Source organism: Colobus angolensis, unplaced genomic scaffold (assembly GCF_000951035.1).
Source record: "Colobus angolensis palliatus isolate OR3802 unplaced genomic scaffold, Cang.pa_1.0 Scaffold119, whole genome shotgun sequence".
Taxonomy (NCBI): Eukaryota; Metazoa; Chordata; class Mammalia; order Primates; family Cercopithecidae; genus Colobus; species Colobus angolensis.
The window spans coordinates 967573-992776 of NW_012113030.1; the positions used below are offsets into that span (position 1 = coordinate 967573).

The 25204-nt window shown below is 36.2% G+C and overlaps 1 protein-coding gene and 1 pseudogene across 6 annotated transcripts in view; one reads left to right on the plus strand and one right to left on the minus strand.

Annotated features, from left to right (window-relative positions):
- The window catches only part of RALGAPA1 (Ral GTPase activating protein, alpha subunit 1 (catalytic)), a 281300-nt gene that overhangs the window by 232025 nt on the left and 24071 nt on the right, over positions 1-25204 (minus strand). For all 6 annotated transcript variants that reach the window (XM_011925953.1, XM_011925962.1, XM_011925949.1 and 3 more), the window contains 4 exons: positions 13902-14012; positions 13258-13307; positions 9217-9274; positions 745-788 (listed from right to left, as the gene is read on the minus strand). In XM_011925953.1, the coding sequence (XP_011781343.1) occupies positions 745-788; positions 9217-9274; positions 13258-13307; positions 13902-14012 (263 nt within the window). The remainder of the gene's footprint in view (positions 1-744; positions 789-9216; positions 9275-13257; positions 13308-13901; positions 14013-25204) is intronic.
- Positions 837-5132, plus strand: LOC105500832 (annotated as a pseudogene).

Sequence of the window (25204 nt, forward strand, 5' to 3'; positions counted from 1 at the left end):
CGGAATGGGCAGCTTCTCTTATCACAGTACAATGACATAATGAAAAAGAAAGAAACAACAACGTTTTTATATATATATATATATGTGTGTGTATGTATCTCCCCTACTTCCCTCTGCATCTAATAGTGGCTATGGTGGAATGAAGAATAATCTGTCGAATGACTAAATAATGTTTTTCTTCTGGGGACCATAAAGAGGAAAGATTGCTGGTGAATGAGTCCACTGAGTGGCAAAGTACAACAATTTTTCAATGTCCCCAGTCAACCTAGAATGGTTTGTCAAACAAACTCTTGCTTTTTTTTTTTTTTTAGATATAGTCTCACTCTGCCACCCAGGCTGGAGTGCAGTGGCATGATCTCAGCTCACTGCAACCTCCGCCTCCAGGGTTCAAGCAATTCTCCTGCCTCAGCTGCCCAAGTAGCTGTGAGTACAGGTGCGTGCCACCACGCCTAGCTAATTTTTATATTTTTAGTAGAGACAGGGTTTCACCATGTTGGCCAGGCTGGTCTCGAACTCCTGGCTTCAAGTGATCCACCCACCTCAGCCTCCCAAAGTGCAGGGATTACAGGAGTGAGCCACTGCACCTGGCCTCTTGCTACATTTTAAGTGAATTCACTTCAATTAAATAAACTGAAGACAATTCAAAGATCTTTAGGAAAAAGTTTAGGTATGAAAAGTGTTAACAGGTGGCATGTATGTTCTACTCAGTATTTTTAAAGTCATAGAAAATAAACATAGTTGTACCTTTAAGGAGTTTCCTGTGTGAAGTAGTTTCTTTAAAATCAATCCTAAAAAGAAAACATGATTTTAAATATTCACATCTTATCTATTTGTAAATGTCAGAGTTCTCGGTCAGACTTGAAAACACTTTTAAGTAAGTCCTTGGCAACCTCCAAATTATTCTTGGTGACCTTTATATCCTTCCGGCCATACTTGGGATCAGAAGGGCATATAAAAAGAATCACCTTTTCAACACATGCTTTATTGCAATTAAACATGATTTTTTTTAATTAACAAAACCTAGGCCCAAAATTGCATTTAACACAACAATCTATTATAAATCTCTTATTTAGACTAAGAATAAAATACTTTATCACTATCCAAATGAAATCCACTGTAGAAAATATTCATTTAGTTAACCATATGAACATCCTTAACTGTAATATTTCCTAATCAATATTTCCATTATACTAACTTTCTAAGTTTCACAAAGTCATTAATTTTTTTTTCTTCTCAATCATGAAATATTTCAAACCTACAATAAAATACTGAAAATAACATGAACAAACCTGCAGAGGTCCACCATTCAGTATGAATAAATCTACACGTAGTTCCATGTTTGTTTCACTTACCTGCATTATCTCCAATGTTTTACTTTACTGTACAGGTATCACTGAGGCCCAAATCATATTGTTCCTTTCTTCCCCAGAGGAAACCATTATCCAGGCTTTGGTATTAATCATTTCCAAAAATATTTTTATATTATTACTACACATTTATAAATCCATAAAAAACAATATAAAACTTTCATACAAGTCATTTATTTTTTAAAAGTCATTTATAAGTTACTTTTCACATACAACATTAACTTAACAAATTTATCTATACTTATCAATGTAGCTCTAGTTAATACATCTTAAGAAGTGCATACTATTCCACTGTATGAACATACCAAAATTTATTTATCATCTTTATATTAAGACATTTGGTTTGTTTTCAGATTTTTGCTATTCCAAGAGTACCATAATAAATAGTTCTTGTTCATGATTCCCTGTACACATCTGAGTTTCCCTGAGGTATATAAATAGGAATAAAATTACTTTCAGCTATACCAAATATTAGATAATTCTCTCCAAAGGAGTTGTGACAATTAACAGTACTACCAGCAGTATATGGGAGAGCTCTAGTACCATATTGCTGGCAGCACAAAACATTGACAGATGCTCTAATATTTGATAATCTGATGTATGTTAACTATCTTAATATTGCTTTCATTTGATATTTCCTAGCAACACTGAACATCTTTTAATTTGGCCATTCAAGGTTTCCCTGTTTTATCCTTTGTACAATTTTCAATTTAGTTGTCCTTTTTTTCCCCCTCAAAGAGATGGGGTCTTGTTCTATTGTTCAGGCTGGAGAATAGCAGTGCAATCGTAGATCACTGCAGCCTCAAATTCCTGGGTTCAAGCGATCCTCCCACCTCAGCCTCCTGAGTAGCTGGGACTACAGATGTGCACCACCAGGTCTGGCTAATTTTTGTACTTTTTGTAGAGGGCCTCATTATGTTGCCGAGGCTGATCTGGAACTCCTGGCCTCAAGTGATCCTCCACCTTGGCCTCCCAACGTGCTGGGATTACAGGTGTGGGCCACTACACCTGGCTTTCTTCATACACACACACACACACACACACACACACACACACACATATATATGAGAGGAGTTCCTTCTGTATTACTACTTCTGGGTCTATTTCTATGAATTGAAAATATATTATCCCAAACAATTCAATCAAGTTTTTGTTGGGTGGGGAGGTGGTATCTTCTGATGCAGATAAGTTTTAATTTTTTTTTTTTTTTTTGAGACAGGTTCTCACTCTGTCACCCAGGCTAGAGTGCAGTGGCATGATCATGGCTCATTGCAGCCTTGACCTCCTGAGCTCAAGTAATCCTCTTGCCTCAGCCCCCAGATAGCTGGGACTAAAGGCACATGCCACCATGCTTGGATGATAATTTTTGCATTTTGTGTAGAGATGGGGTTTTGTCATGTTGCCCAGGCTGGTCTCAAATTCCTGAGCTCAAGTGATCTGCCCACCTTGGCATCCCAAAGTGCTGAGATTACAGGCATAAGACACCGTGCCTGGCCTTAAATTTTAATATAATCAATTTGCCAATGTTTTTCTTTCTTACGTGTTCTTTCTATGTCTAAAGAAATCCTTCCCTACATTAAAATTATAAACCAAATATTCACTTCAAAAAGTTTTTATGTGTTGCTTTTCACATGTAGGTCCTGAAATCTATCAGAAATGTATTTCCTTGTGGGTGGAAGAGAATTTGGTTTTTTGCAAATGGAAAACCAAGTATAGTACTATTTTGGGGTTTATGATGCTCAAATGAACTAAAATGCCATCTCAATCATATTTCAAGCTTCCATACATAAGCTTAGGTCTTTGGCTCATCTCCATGTTCCTTTTCATTCACCCACTTATCCATCCCTACATCAGTAACAGTGCCTTTATTAGTATAACTTTATAATTTATCTTGTTATCAGGCATGAAAATAGCCAACAACAACACCCTCTTGGTCCAACTTGTTATTCTTCCAAATTGCTTTGGCTTTTATTTTACATATAAACTTTAAGATAAATTTGTTAGGCTAATTGAAAAATCCCTATAGGAATGTTAAGAATTGTTATATGTGTGTGTATATATATATTTGATATACATGATGTATATTTGATATAATGGCATATATATTTAATACTGATAAATATTAATGTGTGACATTAATATTTATATATATACTTAACAAATTCATTTGTTTGAGACAGGTTCTTGCTCTGTCACCCACGCTGGACTGCAGTGGCACAATCATGGCTCACTGCAGCCTCGGCCTCTTTGTCTCAAGTTATCCTCTCACCTCCCCAGTAGCTGGGAACACAGACACACACTACCACACCCAGCTAATTTTTCTATTTTTTTTTTGTAGAGTTGGGGTACTGACATGTTACCCAGGCTGGTCTCAAACTCCTTGGCTCAGGTGATCCACCCACCTTGGCCTCTCAAAGTGCTGGGATTACAGGCGTGAGCCACTGCACCCAGTCAAAAATTATTGTCTTACATGTGCATCAAATGTGCTGAAAGGTAATGCTATAGTAGTTCCGAAGCTGTTGGATTAGGGAACTCTACTAATGGAAAAACAAATTTAGATGAGTTTGCTATGATTGGAAACACAGATGGCATATTTGGACCAGTTAAAAATCCCTGGAGTTATTCAAAACAATATAGAGAAAAGAGGAAGTAGAATCTCCACTTTGAGAATGAAGATTCAGACTGGCTGATAACTGGAGGAAGCTCAGGTGGGAGTGCAGTTGCCGTATTGGCATTCACACGCTATGCGGCTTTAGGATCAGATACACGAGGACTGATCAGAAATCCTGCTGCCTACTGTGGGCTTGTTGGTTTCAAACCAAGCTGTGGCTTAGTTTTCCATCATGGTCTCATTTCCCCAGAGAATTCGATGGATGTGCAAGGACTCTTAACCAGACATGTGGATGATGCAGCAATTGTCTTAAGTGTACTGGCTGGACACGACCCTAAGGATTCTACCACAGTACAGGATCCTGTTAAACCATTCATGCTTCCCAGTTTGACAAATGTGAGCAAACTATGTATAGGAATTCCAAAGGAATATCTTGTACTGGAATTATCAAGTGAAGAACAGTCTCTTTGGTCCAAAGCTGCTGACCTCTTTGAGTCTGAGGGGGCCAAAGTAACTGAAGTATCCTTTTCTCACATCGCTTATTCAATTGTCTGCTACCATCTATTGTGCATATCAGAAGCAGTATTGAGTATAGCAAGATCTGATGGGCTACAATATGGTCACAGATGTGACACTGATGTGTCTACTGAAGCCATGGCTGTTGCAACCAGATGAGAAGGGTTCAATGATTTTGTAAGAGGAAGAATCCTCTCAGGAAATGTTTTCTTGTTAACATAAAAATATGAAAATTATTTCATCAAAGCACAGAAAGTGAGATGTCTCATTGCTAATGATTTTGTGAATGCTTTTAACTCTGGAGTATGCTAACTCCCACACCACCTTGAGTGACGCAGTACCATACTTGGAGTTCACCAAAGAAGACCACAGAACAGGAAGTGCCCAGGATGATATTTTCACACAACCTGTAAATATGGCAGGACTGCCAGCAGTGAGTATCCCTGTTGTACTCTCAAACCAAGGGTTGCCAATAGGACTGCAGTTTACTGGACATGCATTTTGTGACTAGCAGCTTCTTATAGTAGCCAAATGGTTTGAAAAACAAGTTTCCTGTTACTCAACTTCAAGAACTTATGGATGATGGTTCATCAATCCTTGAAAATGAAAAGTTAGTCTCTGTCTCTCTAATACAGTAGGGATAAATATATCATGCAAATTTTTAAAAAACTGTTGCCGTTACACTATCAAGTTTATCTCCCATGAATATTGCACAAAATTCCATTTATTCATTCAAGTCCTTTCTTGTTCTTCAATGATCACATAATTGCCATACATTAATTTAATAATTTTTATTGAATACCATATTGAAAACTAAACTTAATATTTTAAATGACTCTAGAATAAACATTCATTCCCAGGTCACTGGAACATTCTTCAAGAGAGCCTATACTCTGGGCCACAAAACATCTCAATAACTTTAAGATTAAAATCATGCAAAAATATTTTTTCTGATGACAAAGGAATTAAGTTATAAATCAAAAGGGAAAAAAATTGTGGAAACATCAAATATTTGAAGAGCTTAAAAATAATAACACTCTTAAATAAGTTATGGGTTGAAGAAGAAATAAAAAAGACATGAAAAAATATTTTCAATTGAACGAAAATGAAAACACAACATACTAAAATTTATGGGACGGATTTAAGGCAAAGCTTAGAGGGAAATTTATAGTTTTAAATATCTATATTAGAAAAGAAGAAATCTATCAGATTAATATTCTATGGTTACATCTTAAAAAACTAGAAACAGGGCCAGGCATGGTGACTCACACCTGTAATCCCAGCACTTTGGGAGGCTGACGCGGGTGGATCATGAGGTCAGGAGACCGAGACCATCCTGGCCAACATGGTGAAACCCTAATTTTTGTAAAAATACAAAAATTAGCCGGATGTGGTGGCATGTACCTGTAGTCCCAGTCACTCAGGAGACTGAGGCAGGAGAATCGCCCGAACCCAGCAGGCAGAGGTTGCAGTGAGCCAAGAGAGCGTCACTACAGAATAGTAAATTAAACCCAAAGCAAGCAGAATTTCTCTTTTTAATTTTTTTTTTGTTGTTGTTGTTGTTGAGACAGGGTATCATTTTTTTACTCAGGCTAAAGTGCAGTGGCATGATCTTGGCTCACTGCAGCCTTGACCTCATCAAGTTCAGATGACCTTCCCAAATCAGCCTCCCAAGGAGGTGGGACTATAGGAACGAGTCACCATGTCTGGATAATTTTTGTATTTTTTTCTGAGGTGGGGTTTCACCATGTTGCCCAGGCTGGTCTCAAACTCCTACGCTCAAGCGATTCACCTGCCTCAGGCTCTCAAAGTGCTGGGATTACAGGCATGAGTCACCGCATCTGTCCTTATTTTCATGTTTTAGAGATTGTGTCTCGTTCTGTCACCCAAATTGGAGTGTAGCAGTATGATCATAGCTTACTGCAGCCCTGAATTTCTGGACTTACGTGATCCTCCTGCCTTAGCCTCCTGAGTAGCAGGGATTACAGGCACATGCCAACAAGTGAGGCTAACTTAAAAAAATTTTTTTTTTGTCTTTAAAGACAGACTCTCACTATGTTGCTCAAGCTGGTTTCAAACTCCTGGCCTCAAGTGATCATTCTGTTTCAGCCTCTGCCAAGGGCTGAGATGACAGGCATTGGGCATCAGGCTTGCCACAGAATGTTTTATATAAAATAAAAGAGGTCGAGTATGATGGCTCACACTTGTAATCCCAGCACTTTGGGAGGTTAGGATAGGAGGACTGCTTGAAACTAAAGGTTTGAGACCAGCCTGGGCAACAAAGCAAGACCCTGTCTCTAAAAAAATAATTTTAAAAAGTGAGCCGGGCCTGGTGGTGTGCACCTGTGGTCCCACCTACTTAAAAGGCTAAGTGGGGGGATGGTTTAAGCCCATTTCAAGGCTTCGGTGAACCATGATCAATCATGGCACTGCACTTTAGCCTGGGTGACAGAATAAGATCCTGTCTCTTAAAAAATAATAATAATAATAAATACAGTACTACAAAAAATAAGTAGGTTGGGTGCAGTTGCTCATGTCTTTAATCCCAGCACTTTGGGAGGCCGAGGTGGGCGGATCACCTGAGGTCGGGAGTTCATGACCAGCCTGACCAACATGCAGAAACGCCGTCTCTACTAAAAATACAAAATTAGCCGGGTGTGGGGGTACATGCCTGTAATCCCAGCTACTTGGGAGGCTGAAGCAGGAGGATCGCTTGAACCTGGGAGGCAGAGGTTGTGGTGAGCCGAGATTGTGCCATTGTACTCCAGCCTGGGAAACAAGAGCGAAACTCTGTCTCAAAAAAAATAAAAAATAAAAAATAGAAAATATATATATATATTTAAAATATCAAAGACTAGAATGGAAAACAAGAAAATAGAAAGCATAAAAGGTATAAAGAAAATCAATGATATCAAAAGTTTGTTCTTTGAAAAGATCAACAAATATGACAAATAGCTAGACTGGCCAATAAAATAGGAGAGAAGACATAAATCACCAAAATCAAGCATGAAGCGGATACAGCCATTAAAAAGAATGAAATCATGTCCTCTGTAGCAACATTTAGCAACATGGATACAGCTGGAGGCCATTATCCTAAAGCAAATTAACATAGGAACAGAAAACCAAGTATCACATATTCTCACTTGTAAGTGGGAGCTAAACATTGGGTACTCAGGGACATAAAAATGGCAACAATAGACATTGGGAAGTACTAGAAGGACAAGGGTTGGAAAACAAACTATTAGGTACTATGTTCACCACCTGGGAGACAGGATCAATCATACCCTAAACCTCAGCATCATGAGATAAACACAAGTAACAAACCCACATATGTATCCCCTGAATCTAAAAATAAAGTTGAAACCACTAAAGAATGAATGAATGAATAAATAAATAAATAAATAGTTTCTGTAATGTGAAAAAAAAAGGAATGAAAGGGGACATCACTATTGACCCTATGAGAATTAAAAGCATTACTATAAGGAATAACTTAAACAACTTTCTACAAACAAATTGGTTCCTAGAAAGAAACAAATTATCAAACTGACTCAAAAAGATATATAAAATCTGAATAAACCTATAACAAGTAAATAAATTGAAGTAATAATTACAAATATCACAAAGAAAAGTCCAAGTACAAATGGCCTCACTTTTGAATTTTATCAACTATTTAAAGAAGAAAATGCTACCTACCACTCATTCACAAACTCTTTCAGAAAACAGAAGAGGGATCACTTCTAAACTTCTATAGCTATCTTAATAGTAAAGCCAAATAAAGACCGACAAAATAAAATACAGTACAATATTCATCATAAACAGAGAGGCAAACTGAAGTAAGGAACAAATAAAAAGGACTATAAATAGTAAATAGGATTTACCTCAGGGATGGAAAGTTGGTTTGACACTTGAAAATCAATTAGTAAAATATATAATATTAATAGGATAAATGACAAAAGCACCAATGACACTGATAATGATCGTATCAATAGATGCAGAAAAAGCATTTGGTAAATTACAATGCATACTTATGATTAAAAACTCTCAAACTAGGAACAGAACTTCTTCAACTGGATAAAAGACATCTACAAAAAAACTACAGCTAAAATCATATATAATGGTGAAAGACTGACCATTATCTTTCTCCCTGAAATCAGGAATAATGGAAGAATGTCTGCTCTTTCTTGCCACTTTTATTCAATATTGTACTGGAGGCACAATAAAAGAAAGAAAGAAGAAATTAAAGGCATCCAATTAGAAAAAAAAAAGTAACTGTACTCATTCACAGAAGATATAACCCTATCATAGTAGTAAATCCAAAGGAATATAAAATAAAACAAATATAACTAGCAAACAATAAGTAAAGAAATTAGAAACAACACAAATGTCCATTCTATTTGGCACTTTGCATTTTTCTTCCATTTCTGATTCACAGAGATATTTGTCTTGATGCTAATCTTGCTTTTTTGTTTTATAGTTTTATCATCATTGTTAATGTATCAGAATAAAGGAAGCAGTGGATCCAAAAACTTCCAATGGCATTTTGACTACAAACCCTTCATCTATCATTTTTCTTATATTCCTAGTCAATCTGCTCTTGTATTCTTTATTTTCTTTTTACTAAAGCATCACCTATTAATTCATTTCAGCTAACAACCCATTAAAGAGCATTTTTCATATATTATTCTTTGTTTCTAATATGAAATACATACTTGAATTACTTACCAATACTATGAAACTGCCATCGTTGATGAATTCTTTCTGGAAGAAGTTGTAAAATTTTCTAAAAATCAATATAAAGAGAAAAAAGAAAAGAATAAAACCAAGTAATGAGTTCACATCCTGCAAAATGTGAAAAATTAAAGGGCTCACTAAATATAACAAATACAAAATAGGCTGGGTACGGTGGCTCACACCTGTAATCTCAGCGCTTTGGGAGGCTGAGGTGGGTGGATCACCTGAGGTCAGGAGTTCGAGACCAGCCTGGCCAACATGGTGAAACCCCGTCTCTACTAAAAATACAAAAATCAGCCAGGTGTGGCAGCAGGCACTTGTAATCCCAGCTACTCAGGAGGCTGAGGCAGGAGAATCGCTCGAACCCGAGAGGCAGAGGTTACAGTGAGCTGAGATCGCGCCATTGCACTCCAGCCTGGGCAATAAGAGCAAAACTCCGTCTCTAAACAAAATAAAACAAACAAAAAACTACAAAATAGTACCTAAGCTAATCTGATAGTATTGACATTATTTTAGCACTGGCATGTTGATCACTATTTGAAAACCTCAAAAAACAATAAGCAATACTAACCAGTACTTGGGACAAGAAATTAACAAACTACATATTTTACAATAATATAGAAGGCATATGTTTTCCTAATGATTAAATGCCAATTCTAATATATTTAAAATACTTATTTACTATTTCTAGATTTTCTTTTTTTCCCCCTTTAGAGACAGAGTCTTGCTATGCTGCACAGGCTGGAGTGCACTGGCTATTCAGAAGCATGACCATAGTGCACCATAGCCTTGAACTCCCAGACTCAAGCAATCCTCCTGCCTCAGCCTCCCAACAAGGTGGGAATACAGGCACGTGCCCCTATGTCTAGCAATTCTTAGAATTTCTATATTGTGGATATCATGATGAGTTTCAATTCTTCCAGATGTTAATATTTGTGACATTTTCTCTTTCTTCTAATGGTTCTTTCTCCTGTTTTGATAATCCTAGAGAAAATATTTTGATTTCATAAGAACCCCATCAAATATTTATACTGAGTTAATCATGTGAAACTAAAGGTACTTAGATGCTATGATGGATATAGGTACGAGAGCAAATTTTTTTTTAAGAGGTGGGGGTTTCACCCTGTCACCCTGGCTGCAGTGCAGTGGTGTGATCATGATTCACCGCAGCCTCATATTCATGGGTTCAAGCGATTCACTCATCTTGGCCTCCCAAACAGGACTACAGGTGTGTGCCACCATGCCTAGCTCAATTTTTTTTTATTATTTTTGTGGAGATGGAGTATCACTATGTTGTCCAGGCTGTGCCCAAGCTTCTGGCCTCAAGCAATCCTCCTGCCTTGGTCTCCAAACGTGCTGGGATTACAAGCGTGAGCCACTGCACCCGGACAGAGAGCAGGATTTACAATTTTAGGAGCCCTATAGTTAAGTTAACATATATAGGTTTCCATTAATTAGTAATAAAATCTTTACAAAAATATGTTCAAAACTCTGCCTTTTATTTCCCTTAATATTATACCTGTGTGGATTATTCTCGATTAAGAGCTACCTTACTACTAAACAGTGTTCTCAATACTCATCCACTTGCTGAGTGACATTTTTGTGTGTTTGTTGTTATTGCTGTTCTTACTATTATTTAGAACACCATTAAATGAATGCTCATAAGGGTCAAACACTAGGCACTTTATTATATAATGATATATTAATATACCTTGCATTAATCCTTGCAATCATTCAAAAGGAGGGTTTGTTTATCTCATTCAACAAATGAAGAAATGGGTTAAGTAGTGCACTTAGGTTACAAAGCTAGAAAGTGAAAGAACAGAGGTTCCAAATTCAATACACCTATTTCCAAAACCTCTACCTTGATAATATACTGATCAAAGGATGACATGCATATTTTATACTTCCTTGTCTTCTCTTTGATATCATCTTCTTTAGTAAACTCCACATGAAAGGATGATAAAGAAATTTTAAAGTTCTACACAGATAAATGCTGGTCCCACATGAGACACATAAACTCTTTTACCTTTGTCCTCCCTATGTCTCCCACAGCTGGCCAGCAACTGCATAATTATATTTATTTTTGTATAGAAAGATATAAGATTATAGAAAAGTTGAAAAGACAAATTTGTAAACTATTCAAAAGCATTTCTAAATTATGACTAATAATTATACTTTAGATTTAGCCCCTTATATCTTTTTAGATGGTAAATAAAAAGTTAAAGAGATTACATGTGCCCTAAACTGCACAGAATATAAATCCTCTACCACAAAATTATTAACATTACATAATCATGCTTTTTGTTCCAGAAAAAGGAAATCACTTTATTTATGATTTCTTTTTCATCCTTAGTTTCTAAAGGTCGAGGTTCCTTACTATAAATAGAAGAATGTCAGCACAAAAATTAAATGATTTTTTCAAACGATGAAAACCTGGTATCTCAGATCTTTTTTCTAATAAAATTTAGTGATCCATTAAAGACAAACATTTCTATGTAAAGAATAAAAAATAATCAGTATATATTAGATATAGAAAAATAGTTATTTTTACATATAAGAAATACTCCAAAAGGACTTCTATTAACTAAGCAATCATCTCAGTTTCCTGAATTTAAGGGAAGCATGAACATTTGCAGGAACACTTTCCAGGAATCATTAGCTTGCTTTCTCTGTGGATATTTTTACTCTTTCTCAAAGCATTTTTCAATATTCCCCTTGTGAACAGTTCATGCAAACACTTCAGGAAGTAATATAATCAAATTCCTCAGGGGTCAAGACTAATGAAAATTAACTGCAGAACAGATACTAACATCAGTGTTACTGCTGTTTGGAACTCTTTAAAAAATTCTCCACACCCCTCCGCCCCGTCCCAACTAAACCAACGGCTAAGAGACATATAAATGATGATGTTCAAATTCTTCTAAATTACATCAAAATACTAAAGAGTGAATTCTTCTTACTATTTTTGAGACATATTTCACTCTCTTGCCCAGGAGTGCAGTGGCACAATCACAGCTCACTACACTTTCAACTTCCTGGGTTCAAAGGATCCTCCTACCTCAGCCTCCTGCGTCACTACCACTACAAGCACCTGCCACCAACATGCCTGGCTAACTTTTTTGATTTTTAGTAGAGACTAAGTCTTGCTGTGCTGCCCAGGCTGGTCTCTAACTCCTGAGCTCAAATGATCCTCCCGCCTCAGCCTCCCAAAGTGCAGGGATTACTTTGAACCACCACACACAGCCAAGAGTGAATTATCTTTAATTAGCATCAGACAGAATAGCTCCATCTTCAGAAACTAATTTCCGAATTATTTTCTAAGCATCTCAAGTCACTACTCCTGGCTTTCTACAGGTCTCGAAATTCTCAGTGAAGATCAGAATACTCCTATGACTGTTTATCTGTTTACTTTGAAACAGAATAAAGAGCAAGGAGTTATTTTAAAAGGGGGGTGAAAGGGTCTTAATTTTTAAGAGTGTGATAAATATTAAAAAAAAAAAATTAGCAGAGCATCAAAATTTCATTTGCCTATGAGCTATGTTTCCTAACTTTTATTTACAGACTTGCCCCATCTCCAATCTAGTATAAAATGACAATTTTTAAAATATTTAAGACTATTTTAAACAAGTTTGCAATGAAAAGCAGTGAACCAAAACAATAAATCCCTTAGGCACACAAAAGTTACAGTAATATACCTTCTTAGGTAAGAATGTTTTGGAGTTAAAACAAAAACAAGTTTTCCATTTCACTAAACCTCTGACAAATTAAAAGTTTCATTGTTTGCAAACACATTGAATATCATACCAATTTTGTGGTGTCAAACGTATAAAAATGTAATTATATCTGCACCAAAAAGTAATACATTGTATCTCAAAAAGTATAGGATTCAGTCAGGCATATTTTAAAAACTTAGATTTAGTTCTTAGAAAGGCTGGCGAATTCACAGTGTTTTATAATTTAAATATATTCCTTTGTATGTTTCAAAAATTATTTCTGAAAAAGGGAAAAGTTAGATTCAGAAGCACTTACCTCAAAAATAAAAAGTATAGCATCCAATTCCTCTCTTTGAGACTTGTGACCTAAAACATTTTTATAAGAAAACATTTAAAACATATCATTTTGCCCTCATTGTTAACAATCACTTAATGAACTTAAAATATTTCAAGAATGAAGTTTTTTTTTTCCCAGCAATTATTTAGTAAAATGTTTAAAGCATACCCCATTCATTGTGGAGACAGTATCATAGTCACTCTCTTTACTCTTTTGAGTATTGTAATTAAATTTAGGTTCTACATATTTATGTCTAGAAACAAATCATGACATATTACAAAGAACTTCAAATAAGCTCTGAAAATGAAAATATGAAAACGACCCCTCAAATGTGTCACATGCTCCTAGGGCAGAATCAAAAAAGGCAGAATGAGGGAACAAATCAACCTGACCCGTGAAAAAGTAAATCTTCAAAGCCATTGTAAAGCAATAAGGATAGTAACACTAACACATTGGTTGTCTTTCAAATACAGGTCACTAGCCCTATGATAATAGTGTGAGAGGGAAAGCAAAAAGCTGTCTGACAAAAATGAATGAAACAATATGTCCAAGAGCTATTAAGTTATGTTTATGACAATTATTAGGAATATTAACATAAGCCAAGATATATGTTAGCATCTTACCTTTCTGTTTAAGACTAGCTTCAATAGTCACAAAATTTTCAAAGAACACATAGTATATATGTGAAAAATGTTGGTCAAAAAACTGTTTAAGATCAACAGATTCTGCATTCTCTGAAAAATAAAAACAATTTACTGATTATTTACAAGTATGTTAAATCAAGTTTAGCAAATATTCAGTGACAAGTTTCCTTCAAAGAACTGCTCCTAAAATTCTATTCTATTATTTACAATATGTATTTATATGTCTATATCCTCGTTCTTAAAACTTTAGTCTTTGCAGATTTTAGTTTTAATTTTAAAAACTAATTAAGAAAACAATGGCCCAGAAAAACTTATCCAAAATAATTAATCATACAAAAAAAAAGTTAAGTTATATTTGCAATTCATAGCTACAGCTTTCCTAACGTTCTCTCCAAGACAGTTTAAAATAAGAATAATAATTTATGATGTCTGAAGGTCAGGCACAGTGGCTCACGCCTGTAATCCCAACACTTTGGGAGGCCGAGGCGGGCAGATACCTGAGGTCAGGAGTTCGAGACCAGCCTGGCCAACACGGTGAAACCTCACCTCTACTAAAAATACAAAAATCAGCTGGGTGTGTTGGCGTGCGCCTGTAATCTCAGCTACTTGGGAGGCTGAGGCATGAGAATCACTTGAACCCAGGAGGCGGAGGCTACAGTTAGCCAAGACCATACCATTGCACTCTAGCCTTAGAGACAGAGTGAGACTCCACCTCAGGAAAAAAAAAAAAAAAAGAATAATTTATAATGTCTGAAACTATTTATTCAGTAAATAAGTACCCAACAATAGGCTTTGTAAATAAGTACTTAGGGATTAAAAAGCTTAAACACAGACAGTATTGCTCTAAAGAAACTGTCAGTAAGAGCAGAGCATGCAAAATTAAACGAATAATTGTACGAACAGTAGAAAGTGTTAGTACTAAAAGTGAGATGTTAAAGTATATGGCAGTTTAGAAACACAAGAGTACTTTCAAAGCTCAATAAAACACAAAGGTGGGGAAAGAAAAAAGGCCTGACAGAGTACATAATATCTGAAAAGACTTTTAAGGACAGGAAGAACACTAGACATAAAGTGGTGGAGTTGAATGGGAAGGACATTCAAGGCATAAAAAATACATGGAGTAAGAAAAACGTGAGGTATGCATGTATACATATGTAACAAACCTGCATGTTATACACACGCACCCTAGAACTTAAAGTATAATTTAAAAAAATAAAAAATAATTTACTATGAAGATTTAAAAAAAAAAAAAAGTCAAAGTGGCCTGGTTCTCTCATAATCTCTGAGATCTAGATTGGAGAACTGTAGTTTCTGGGTCCTTCTTGGAAGACATTAGCAAATGCAGAACCAGCAATCTGTCTAAATCAGTACTGTCTCCTAGAAATATAATGCAAGCCACAAATATTAGCTATATATATGATTTTAAATTTCCTTGCAATCACATTTTAAGAAATAAATGACACGGGGAAATTAATTGTAATAATATATTTTGTTAACAAAAAGATATCATTTTTAAGTGCTACCAATAAACACTTATTAATGAAAAAAAGAAAGAAAAACATGAGGTATGATAGTATCCAGGAAAAAAAATTCATTTTGGCTAAAGCTTAGAACATTTTAATAAAAATAAACAAGTAGACTTGAGATATGCTTCTATGTACTTATGTGTATGTGTATGTATTTATGCATAGAAGATACCAAACAACTAGGCAGCATTACCTCTAGGGAGCATGACTAGTTTTATTGTTGCTTAGTTCATTTTCAGGGTAAGTGAGAACATTAGTGAAAAAGAGTGAAGAAATTCTACTTTATATACTTCCTACTATTCCAAACTGTTTATAAAAAGCACATTACTTCTCTTACAATACAAAATAGAATTTTTTGTTTCTGTTTTATTTTTTTAAGATGGTGTCTTGCTCTGCGGCCCAGGCTCTAGTGAAGTGGTACAATCTCGGCTAACTGCAACCTCCATCTCCAGGGTTCAAGCGATTCTCCTGTCTCAGACTCCCGAGTAGCTGGGATTACAGGTGCCCACTACCACACCCGGCTAATTTTTATATTTTCAGTAGAGACAGGGTTTCACCATGTTGGCCAGCCTGATTTCAAGTGATCTGCCCACCTCAGTCTCCCAAAGTGCTGCGATTACAGGCGTGAGCCACCGCGTCCAGCCTCAAAATATAATTTTAAAAGGCAACTGAAAAAATAAAAGATTTTTGAAAGGAAATAAAGAAATATTCATTGTAAATAAACTCAAGTTAAAGGTAAACATCAATTAATTTCTTAGAATGCACTAAGGCTCAACAGAAGATTTAAAAATAATGTGAAATAGTAACAACATACAGAGAGTACTTTAAACTCTTTCATTATCATATCCTATGAATATTCATTATAATTTTTGGGGGGGGACAGGGTCTCACTCTGTCACCCAGGCTAGAGTGCAGTGGCATGATTACAACTCACTGCAGCCTCATCCTGAGTTCAAGCAATCCTCTCACCTCAGCCTCCAAAAGTACCTGGGACCCCAGTACCTCCCCACCACACCTAGCTAACTTTTGTAGAGATGGGGTCTTGTTATGTTGCCCAGGCTGGTCTCCTGTCTTGTTCTCAAAGTGTTGGGATTACAGGTGTGAGTCACAACACCTGGCATAGTAACTCTTTAGTGATGTTTTATCTATGTGATTTTCCAAGACTGTTTTTTTGTTCTGCCATTCCACAAGGAAAGGGAAAGATGCCTTTCCTCTCTATTCCCTTGGATTCTGTATATTTACCTTTTATGGAAAGAACAATGTTTCAACTGTCTTATCATCTTTCTTCCAGGACTAGTCTAGCATCTTTGGAATAGAAACTGTGTCTACCTCAGGATTTCTAAAAATTGGCACAATGCCGAGCAAACAATATGTACTCAAATGTGTTTTATTACTAACAAAATTAATTATTTTTACTTTATTATATTCAGTTCATACAATATGGAAATTTTTACCTTGGAAAAGACTGCATAACCTACTGACAGGAAAACAGCACAGACTCATCTTGACTGGAATTAGAATACCCATATTTCACTCCTGTTTGTAACACTTACTACCTATGTGACTTTTCACAGAACTAGACAAAATAATAATGCTTAACACAAAGTGAATGTTTTCTAAACAATGCGCACTATTCTCAGCACTTCACAGAAACTAATTCCTATAATCTACATAGCAATACTACAAAATTAGTACCATTATTATCTCCATTTTACAGATGAGAAAATTTAGGTACAGAGAGTCTAAGAAACTTAGTTCATAAGTAGAGTCAGGATTTAAACAACAGGAACCCTAGGTCTATTCAGCCTCCAATGTAACACATCTGTAAAAAAAGAATACTAAATATTTATCTATTATCTGCCTATAAGAATAATAGTCATCAAACACTAGTTAAATATATTTTATCAAATATCAAAATAAAAATACATACAACTGAAATAAAGAGGAAAGGTGTTCTAGTTTTCCCACAGAGTAGTTTAAAGAATTATGAAATTAGAATAAAACAGGCTTGGGCTGAGCAAGGTGGCTGACATCTGTAATCCCAGTACTTTAGGAGGCTGAAGTGGGAGAGTTGTTTGAGGTCAGGAATTTGAGACCAGTCTGGGCAACACATTGAGACCCCATTTCTACAAAACTAAAAAGTCAGCCAAGTATGGTGGCACGTGCCTATAGTCCCAGCAACTCTGGAGACTAAGGTGGGGGAATTCCTTGAGCCTAGGAATTTAAGCTAAGTTGCAGTGTGCTATGATTGAGCCAATGCACTACAGTCTAGGCAACAGAGCGAGATCTTATCATTAAAAATAATAATAATAATAATAGTAATAATAAAGAAAGAAATAGGTTGCTATAATTACCTCTAAATTTCCTAAAATTAATGTTTCAAAAACACAATGTTCTAGGAGAAAAAAGAAAATGGGAACAATAACAAAGCAAACCAGAAAAAAACACAACAAAAGCAAACATGAATCAACTCAAGATTTCGCAACATATTAGGAGCCAAAATATTGTCTCTCGATTTCCTTTCCATAAGGCATGCTAACAAAGTCTGGAAATTATGTACTTTCTTTTTTTTTTTTTTTTTTTGAGACGGAGTCTCGCTCTGTCGCCCAGGCTGGAGTGCAGTGGCACAATCTCGGCTCACTGCAAGCTCCGCCTCCTGGGTTCACGCCATTCTCCTGCCTCAGCCCCCCGAGTAGCTGGGACTACAGGCGCCCGCCATCACGCCCAGCTAATGTTTTCTATTTTCAGTAGAGACGGGGTTTCACCGTGTTAGCCAGGATGGTCTCGATCTTCTGACCTCGTGATCCGCCCGCCTCGGCCTCCCACAGTGCTGGGATTACAGGCTTGAGCCACCGCGCCCGGCCAAATTATGTACTTTCTAATGCTAATAAAAATGATCAAAATTAGGCTGGGCACAGTGGCTCACGCCTGTAATTCCAGCACTGTAGGAGGCCGAGGTGGGCGGATCCCGAGGTGGGTGGATCACGAGGTTAAGAGATCGGGACCATCCTGGCCAACATGGTAAAACCCCATCTCTACTAAAAATACAAAAATTAGCTGGGCGTGGTGGTGGGCGCCTGTAGTCCCAGCTACCTGGGAGGCTGAAGCAAAAGAACCACTCGAAAACAGGAAGCAGAGGTTGCAGTGAGTCGAGATCGCACCACTGCACTCCAGCATGGGTAACAGAGCTAGACTCTGTCTCAAAAAAAAAAAAGAAAAAAAAAAATTACTAGAGAAGAAGGACATTTTATAATGGTTAAAGGGTTAATATTTTAAGAAGATATAACAATTGTGAACATACATGAACTTAACAACAGAACTCCCAACCCCAAAGCAGAAACGGACAGAATTGAAGGAATATACAGACAATTCAATGATAGTTTAAGAGTCAACACTCTACTTTCAATAATGAATAGAACTAGACAGAAGTGAAAATAGAAGACCTAAACAATACTATAATGCAATCAGATCTAACACACATCTATTGAATGCCCATCCAACAACAAAAGAATACACAGTCTTTTCAAATGCACATGGATACTATCCAAAATAGATCATATGTAAGGCTATAAAATAAACTTCAGTAATTTAAAAGGAATGAAGACAAAGTATGTTATCTGGCCACAGTGGAATGAAATTAGAACTCAATAACAAGGAAATTAAGAAAACTCACAAATATGTGGAAATTTAGCAATACACAACTAAATAACCAATTGGTCAAAGAAAAATCATAGGAGAAGTTAGAAAATCTTTGAGATGAATGTAAATGAAAATACAACATACCAAAACTTATGGCATCCAGCTAATGCAGTGCTTACAGAAAAATCGATAGCTTTAAATTGCTATATGAAAAAGAAATCTGAAAATCAACCTAATGTTCTACCTTAGGAAGTAAGAACATTGGCTGGGCACGTTGGTTCATGCCTATAATCCCAACCCTTTGGGAGGCGGAGGCAGGAGTCTCAATTGAGCCCAGCAGTTCAAGACCAGCCAGGGAAACAGAGTGAGACTCCATCTCTACAAAGAAATTAAAAATAGCCAGCTGTGGTCATACATACATACAAAAATAAGGAGTAAACTAATCCTAAAGCACAAAGAAGGAAATAAAGATTAGAAAGGACATAAATGGAGACCAAAAAAAAAAAAAATACAAAAAAAAATCATTGAAACAAAAATTGGTTCTTTGAAAAACTCAACAAACTTGACAAACTGTTAGCTAGACTGTTCAAAATGAGAAAGACATAAGATTCAAATCACTAATTTGGACTGGAATATAACACACTAATAACCCTACAGAAATAAAAATTATAAGAGAATACTATAAGCAACTATAAGTACGCTAGCAAATCAGACAGCCTATATGAAATGAACAAATTACTAGAAAGCCACAAACCACCAAAACTGATTCAAGAAGACAGAGAAATGCTAAAACAACCTACAATGAATGAGAAGATTGAATTAGTGGGGGGAAAAAAACTACTTCAAAGAAAAGCTTGGACTCAAATGGCTTATGGGTGAATCCTACCAACTCTTCCAAAAAATAGAGTATACTTCCTGCTCATTCTATGAGGCCAATACTCTCATACCAAAATCAGACAAAAACATTACAAGAAAAATACAGACCAATATCCTCTATGAATATGAATGTAAAAATCCTCAACAAAATACTAGAAAACTGAATCTAGCTATATATATATTTTTATATATATATATGCATACACACACACGTACACACTATGACTAAGTGACATTCATCCCAGAAGGCAAGGTTGGTTCAATATACAAAAATCAATCACTAACACCTTATGTTAACATAAAGGTCAAAACTCACATGATAGTTTCAATAGACACAGAAAAAACATCTGACAAAACCCAACATCATTTCATCCTAAAGATACTCAAAAAGCTAGAAAAGAACAGTATTTCTTAACCTGATAAAGAGTATCTATGAAAATAAAAGATTGAAAGCTTTACCCCTAAAAGCATGAACAAGACAAGGATGTCTTTTTGTTACTTTTAATATTATACTATAAATTCTAGCCAAGACAGTTACGCATGAAACAGAAATAGAAGCCATACACATTGTAAAGTCCAAAGCATTAGTATCTCTACTCATAAATGACATGATCTTGGATATGGAAAATCCTAAGGAATGCACCAAAAAATCCTATCATACTGACAAACAAGCTCAACTAGGTTGCAGAATACAAGATCAATAAGAAAAATCAACTGTATTTCTATACACTGGCAATGAACAATACAAAAGTGAAATTAAGCAAACAATTCTATTTACAATAGTATAAAAAAGAATACTTAAATTTAACAAAAGAAGTACAAGACTTGTACACTGGAAACTTACAAAACATTACTGAAAAAAAAAGACTAAAACAAATGGAGACATTCTGTGTTTAAGACTGAATGCGGTTAAGATAGCAACAGCCCCCAAATATACCTAAAGATTCAATGTATTCTTTTTTTTTTTTTCTATTTTTTCTTTTTTTGAGACAGAGTATCACTCTGTTGCCCAGGCTGGAGTGCAGTGGCAGGATCTCAGCTCACTGCAACCAACCTCCGCCTCCCAGGTTCAAGAGATTCTCCAGCCTCAGCCTCCTGAGTAGCTGCGATTACATGCATTTGCCACCACACCCAGCTAATTTCTGTACTTTTAGTAGAGACGAGGTTGGCCAGGTTCGTCTTGAACTCCTAACCTCAGGTGATCCGCCCACCATGGCCTCCCAAAGTGCTGGGATTACAGGTGTGAGCCACTGCACTTAGCCTTAATGCACTCTTTACCAAAATCCTAACAGACTTTTTTGCAAAAACTGACAAGTTAATCCTAAAATTCAAAAGAAAATGCAAGTGAACCAGTATAGTCAAAACAGTCTTTTTTTTTTTTGAAATGGAGTCTCACTCTGTTGCCTAGGCTAGAACGCAGTGGCGCAGTCACAGCTCACTGCAGCCTCAACCTCCCGGACTCAAGCAACCCTCCCACCTCAGCCTCCTGAATCACTGGGACTACAAGTGTATGACATCATACCTGTATCATTTTTTAAATTTTTTATAGAGACAGGTGTTGCCACATGTTGCCCAGGCTGGTCTCAAACTCCTGGACTCAAGTGACCCTCTCACCTCTACTTCCAAAGTCCTGAGATTACAGGCATGAGCCACCACGAACAATGCTGGAGAACTGACATTTTCTCATTTCAAAACTTACTACAAAGCTACACTAATCAACAGAGTATGGTACTGGGATAAGGATAGACATATAGATGAATGGAACAATGAGAGTTCAGAAATAAATCCTTACACTGATGATCAATTGATCATCGACAAGGGTACCAAACAACTCAATGAGGAAAAAAAAAGTATTTTTAACAAATGGTTGATTTTTTTTCCTCATTGAGTTGTTTTGCAGCCTTCAAAAGTCTTTTCAACAGATGGTCGAAAAGAATGAAGACTATACTTGAAAAATTAACTCAAAATGAATCAAAAACCAAAAACCTAAATGTAAAAACTAAAATTATAAAACTCAGAATAAAACATGACCTTGAATCAGTCAGTTCTTTCTTAGATATGACACTAAATACACAAGCAACAAAAGAAAAAATAAATTTGACTTCATCAAAATTCAAAACCTTTTTGCTTCAGAGGACATTATTAAGAAAATGAGAAAATAACCTACAGGATGCAAGAAAATATTTGCCAATTATATACCTGATTTTAAAACATTAGTATTCAGAATATAGAAATAATTCTTATAATACAATTGTAAAAAAATTTTTTTAATGATCAAAGGATTTGAATATATATTTCTCCTAAGAAGATATATGAATAGCCAGTAAGCTCATGAAAAAATCATTAGCCATCAGGGAAATGCAAAGCAAAACCACAATGAGATACTACTTCCAACCCACTATGATAGCTATAATCAGAAAGACAGACAATACCAAGTGTTGGCAATATGGGGAAATTTGAATCTTTGTACGTTGCTGGTAAGAATATAAATGATGAAGCCACTCTGGAAAACAGTGTGGCAGGTCCCTAAAAAGTTAAATATAGAGTTATCATATGACCCAGCAATTCCATTCCTAGAACATTATATACCCAAGGATTGAAAACATAAGCTCAGGCTGGGCAACATGGCAAAAGTGTCTCATCTCTATCAAAAAAAGAAAAAGAAAGAAAATGTATGCCCACAAAAATGTTCAGAACATTATTATTCATAATGATCAAACAGTGGAAATAACCCAAATGTCCATCAATTGATGAATGGATAGACAAAATATGGTATAATCCATACAATGAATATTATCTAGCCGTACAAAGCATGAAGTAGTAGTATATGCTACAATGTGATGGACTTTGAAAACATTATGCTAAGTGAAAGAAGCCAGACACAAAAGGCCATATATTTCTTATTTTATTTATATGAAACATGCAGAAGAGTCAACCATAGAGATGGAAAGTATCTAATGGCTGGTGGGGGCAGGAAGTAAAGAGAAATGGGGAGTGACTGCTAAAAGGTATGACTTTCTGTTTCTTTTCCTTTTTTGTCGATCTATCCCTTTTAGCTCATCTAATATTCAACCCCTTGACATCCTAATTTGTGAGATCTGCCAGACCCTACCTGGCTAAGTGAATCTGAGAGCTTTTACTTTATTGGGCAGTTTGAAAAGAATTAACCTAAAAAGGAGCAGAAGAGCTCATGGAGATTAGACTGAGAAAAGCAATTTTTTCCCCCTATGTCTAGATATTACAAATTGTTATATCATCAAGTTACTGATATTTATTGCAAGCAAATGCATTACCTTCACATTTACGCAGGTGAAGACTAGCTAGCTATTAGTATACCATTATTATAGAATACAAAATAATGTCATTCTTTTTTAACTGAGTAGTCTGATAATAGGAGAGTAATCAAAATACAGTACTACTGGTCATGCATGGTGGTTCACACCCATAATCTCAACACTTTGGGAGGTTGAAGTGGGAGGACAGCTTGAGGCCAGGGATTTGAGACCAGCCTGGCAATATAGCCAGACCCTATCTCTACAAGTAAGTAAATAAATAAATAATAAAACAGTACTGCCAATATTCTGTATCTAGTTCTACATGTCCAAAACAGATAATTTCTTGATTCATTAAATCATTTCCCTAACACTCAAAGACATTCTTTTGGATACTGAAAATAATTAAACACATGGTATCTGGAAATTTAAAATCTCAAGTGGCTTAAACAAATATAGGCAGACATTTTGTAAACATTAAATTTTTGTACAATGCAAATACTTTAAATTACAGAGAAATAAAAAGAGGTTTTATATACTGGGAAATGCATTACACTGCATAAGGAAAATCTTGTTACACTGGGAAGAGAAAATATACTTTGAAACAACAGAGGATAAAAGCAGAGAAGTTAATTCTAAATGCACTGTATAGCTCATGTTCTCAAACTGCGAGTGAAGGATGAGTGTTTTTGTTTTTGTTTTTAAATTCCAATTTGTCACAGACCAACGCTTTATGATAAATGTATTACTAGAAAATAAGGTGAAAAACACCAGGATTGATCTACACCCCATTTCATAAGACAAGTCCACTAATCACATGCTTGGATATCACATCACTGTCAAACTGAGATGACCCGCTGAGATGACCTTCTCAACATACTCAATTTCCATAATTAAGCTGTTGCAGACCTGTAATAACAGTCAGTAAACTAGTACCAGTTTGTGGACTACATTATGAGTAATAGTATTGACTACGGGAAGAAGGAATGGGCCAGGCGCAGTGGCTCATGCCTGCAATCCCAGCACTTTGGGAGGCCGAGGTGGGTGGATCACTTGTGCTCGCTCAAGAGTTTGAGACCATCTTAACAAAAAAATACAAAAAATTTGCTGGGCGTGGTAGTGCACAACTGTGGTTCCAGCTACTTGGGAGGCTGAGGTGGGAGAATTGCTTGAGCCTGGGAGGCAGAGGTTGCAGTGAGCTGAGATTGTGCCACTGCACTCCAACCTTGGTGACAGAGTGAGATCTTGTCTCACAAAGAAAAAAAACATAAGAGAAGTAGTGATACAGAGTTTCAGTGTGTAGGCTGAATAGCCTTGATAGTGGTGCTGGAGGTAAGAATAAAGAAATATGTTCCTGTTATGAATTTGCCAGTAAAACAGGGTTTTAAAAAGTAGAGTAATACAGTCAGAGAAGTGGCATCATCTCCACTTCTGAAATCTTGATTAAAATCTGTTTACCAGCTGGGCACAGTGGCTCCGGCCTGTAATCCCAGCACTTTGGGAGGCTGAGGCGGGCGGATCACGAAGTCACGAGGTCAGGAGATTGAGACCATCCTCGCTAACCCCGTCTCTACTAAAAAATACAAAAAATTAGCCAGGCGTGCTGGCGGGTGCCTGTAGTCCCAGCTACTTGGGAGGCTGAGACAGGAGAATGGCATGAACCCGGGAGGCGGAGGTTGCAGTGAGCCGAGATCACACCACTGCATTCCAGCACTCTGTTTAAAAAAAAAAAAAATCTGGTTACCTAATCCATAAAGTATCTCTCCACAGTATCTCTCACAAACACTAGTTCTTTTCTATTTACCTTGCTATTAAATCAAAATTTTAAGGTTGAGGTCTAATATCTTCATTTTTAAAAGCTAGAAGGACCACTGCCTTCCACTTGCCTGCATTCATGTCTGTGCTCTTATCCTAACTGCTTTTCCTTCATGTCTTTTTTAAAAAAAATCATATCAGATAGGTAATGTGC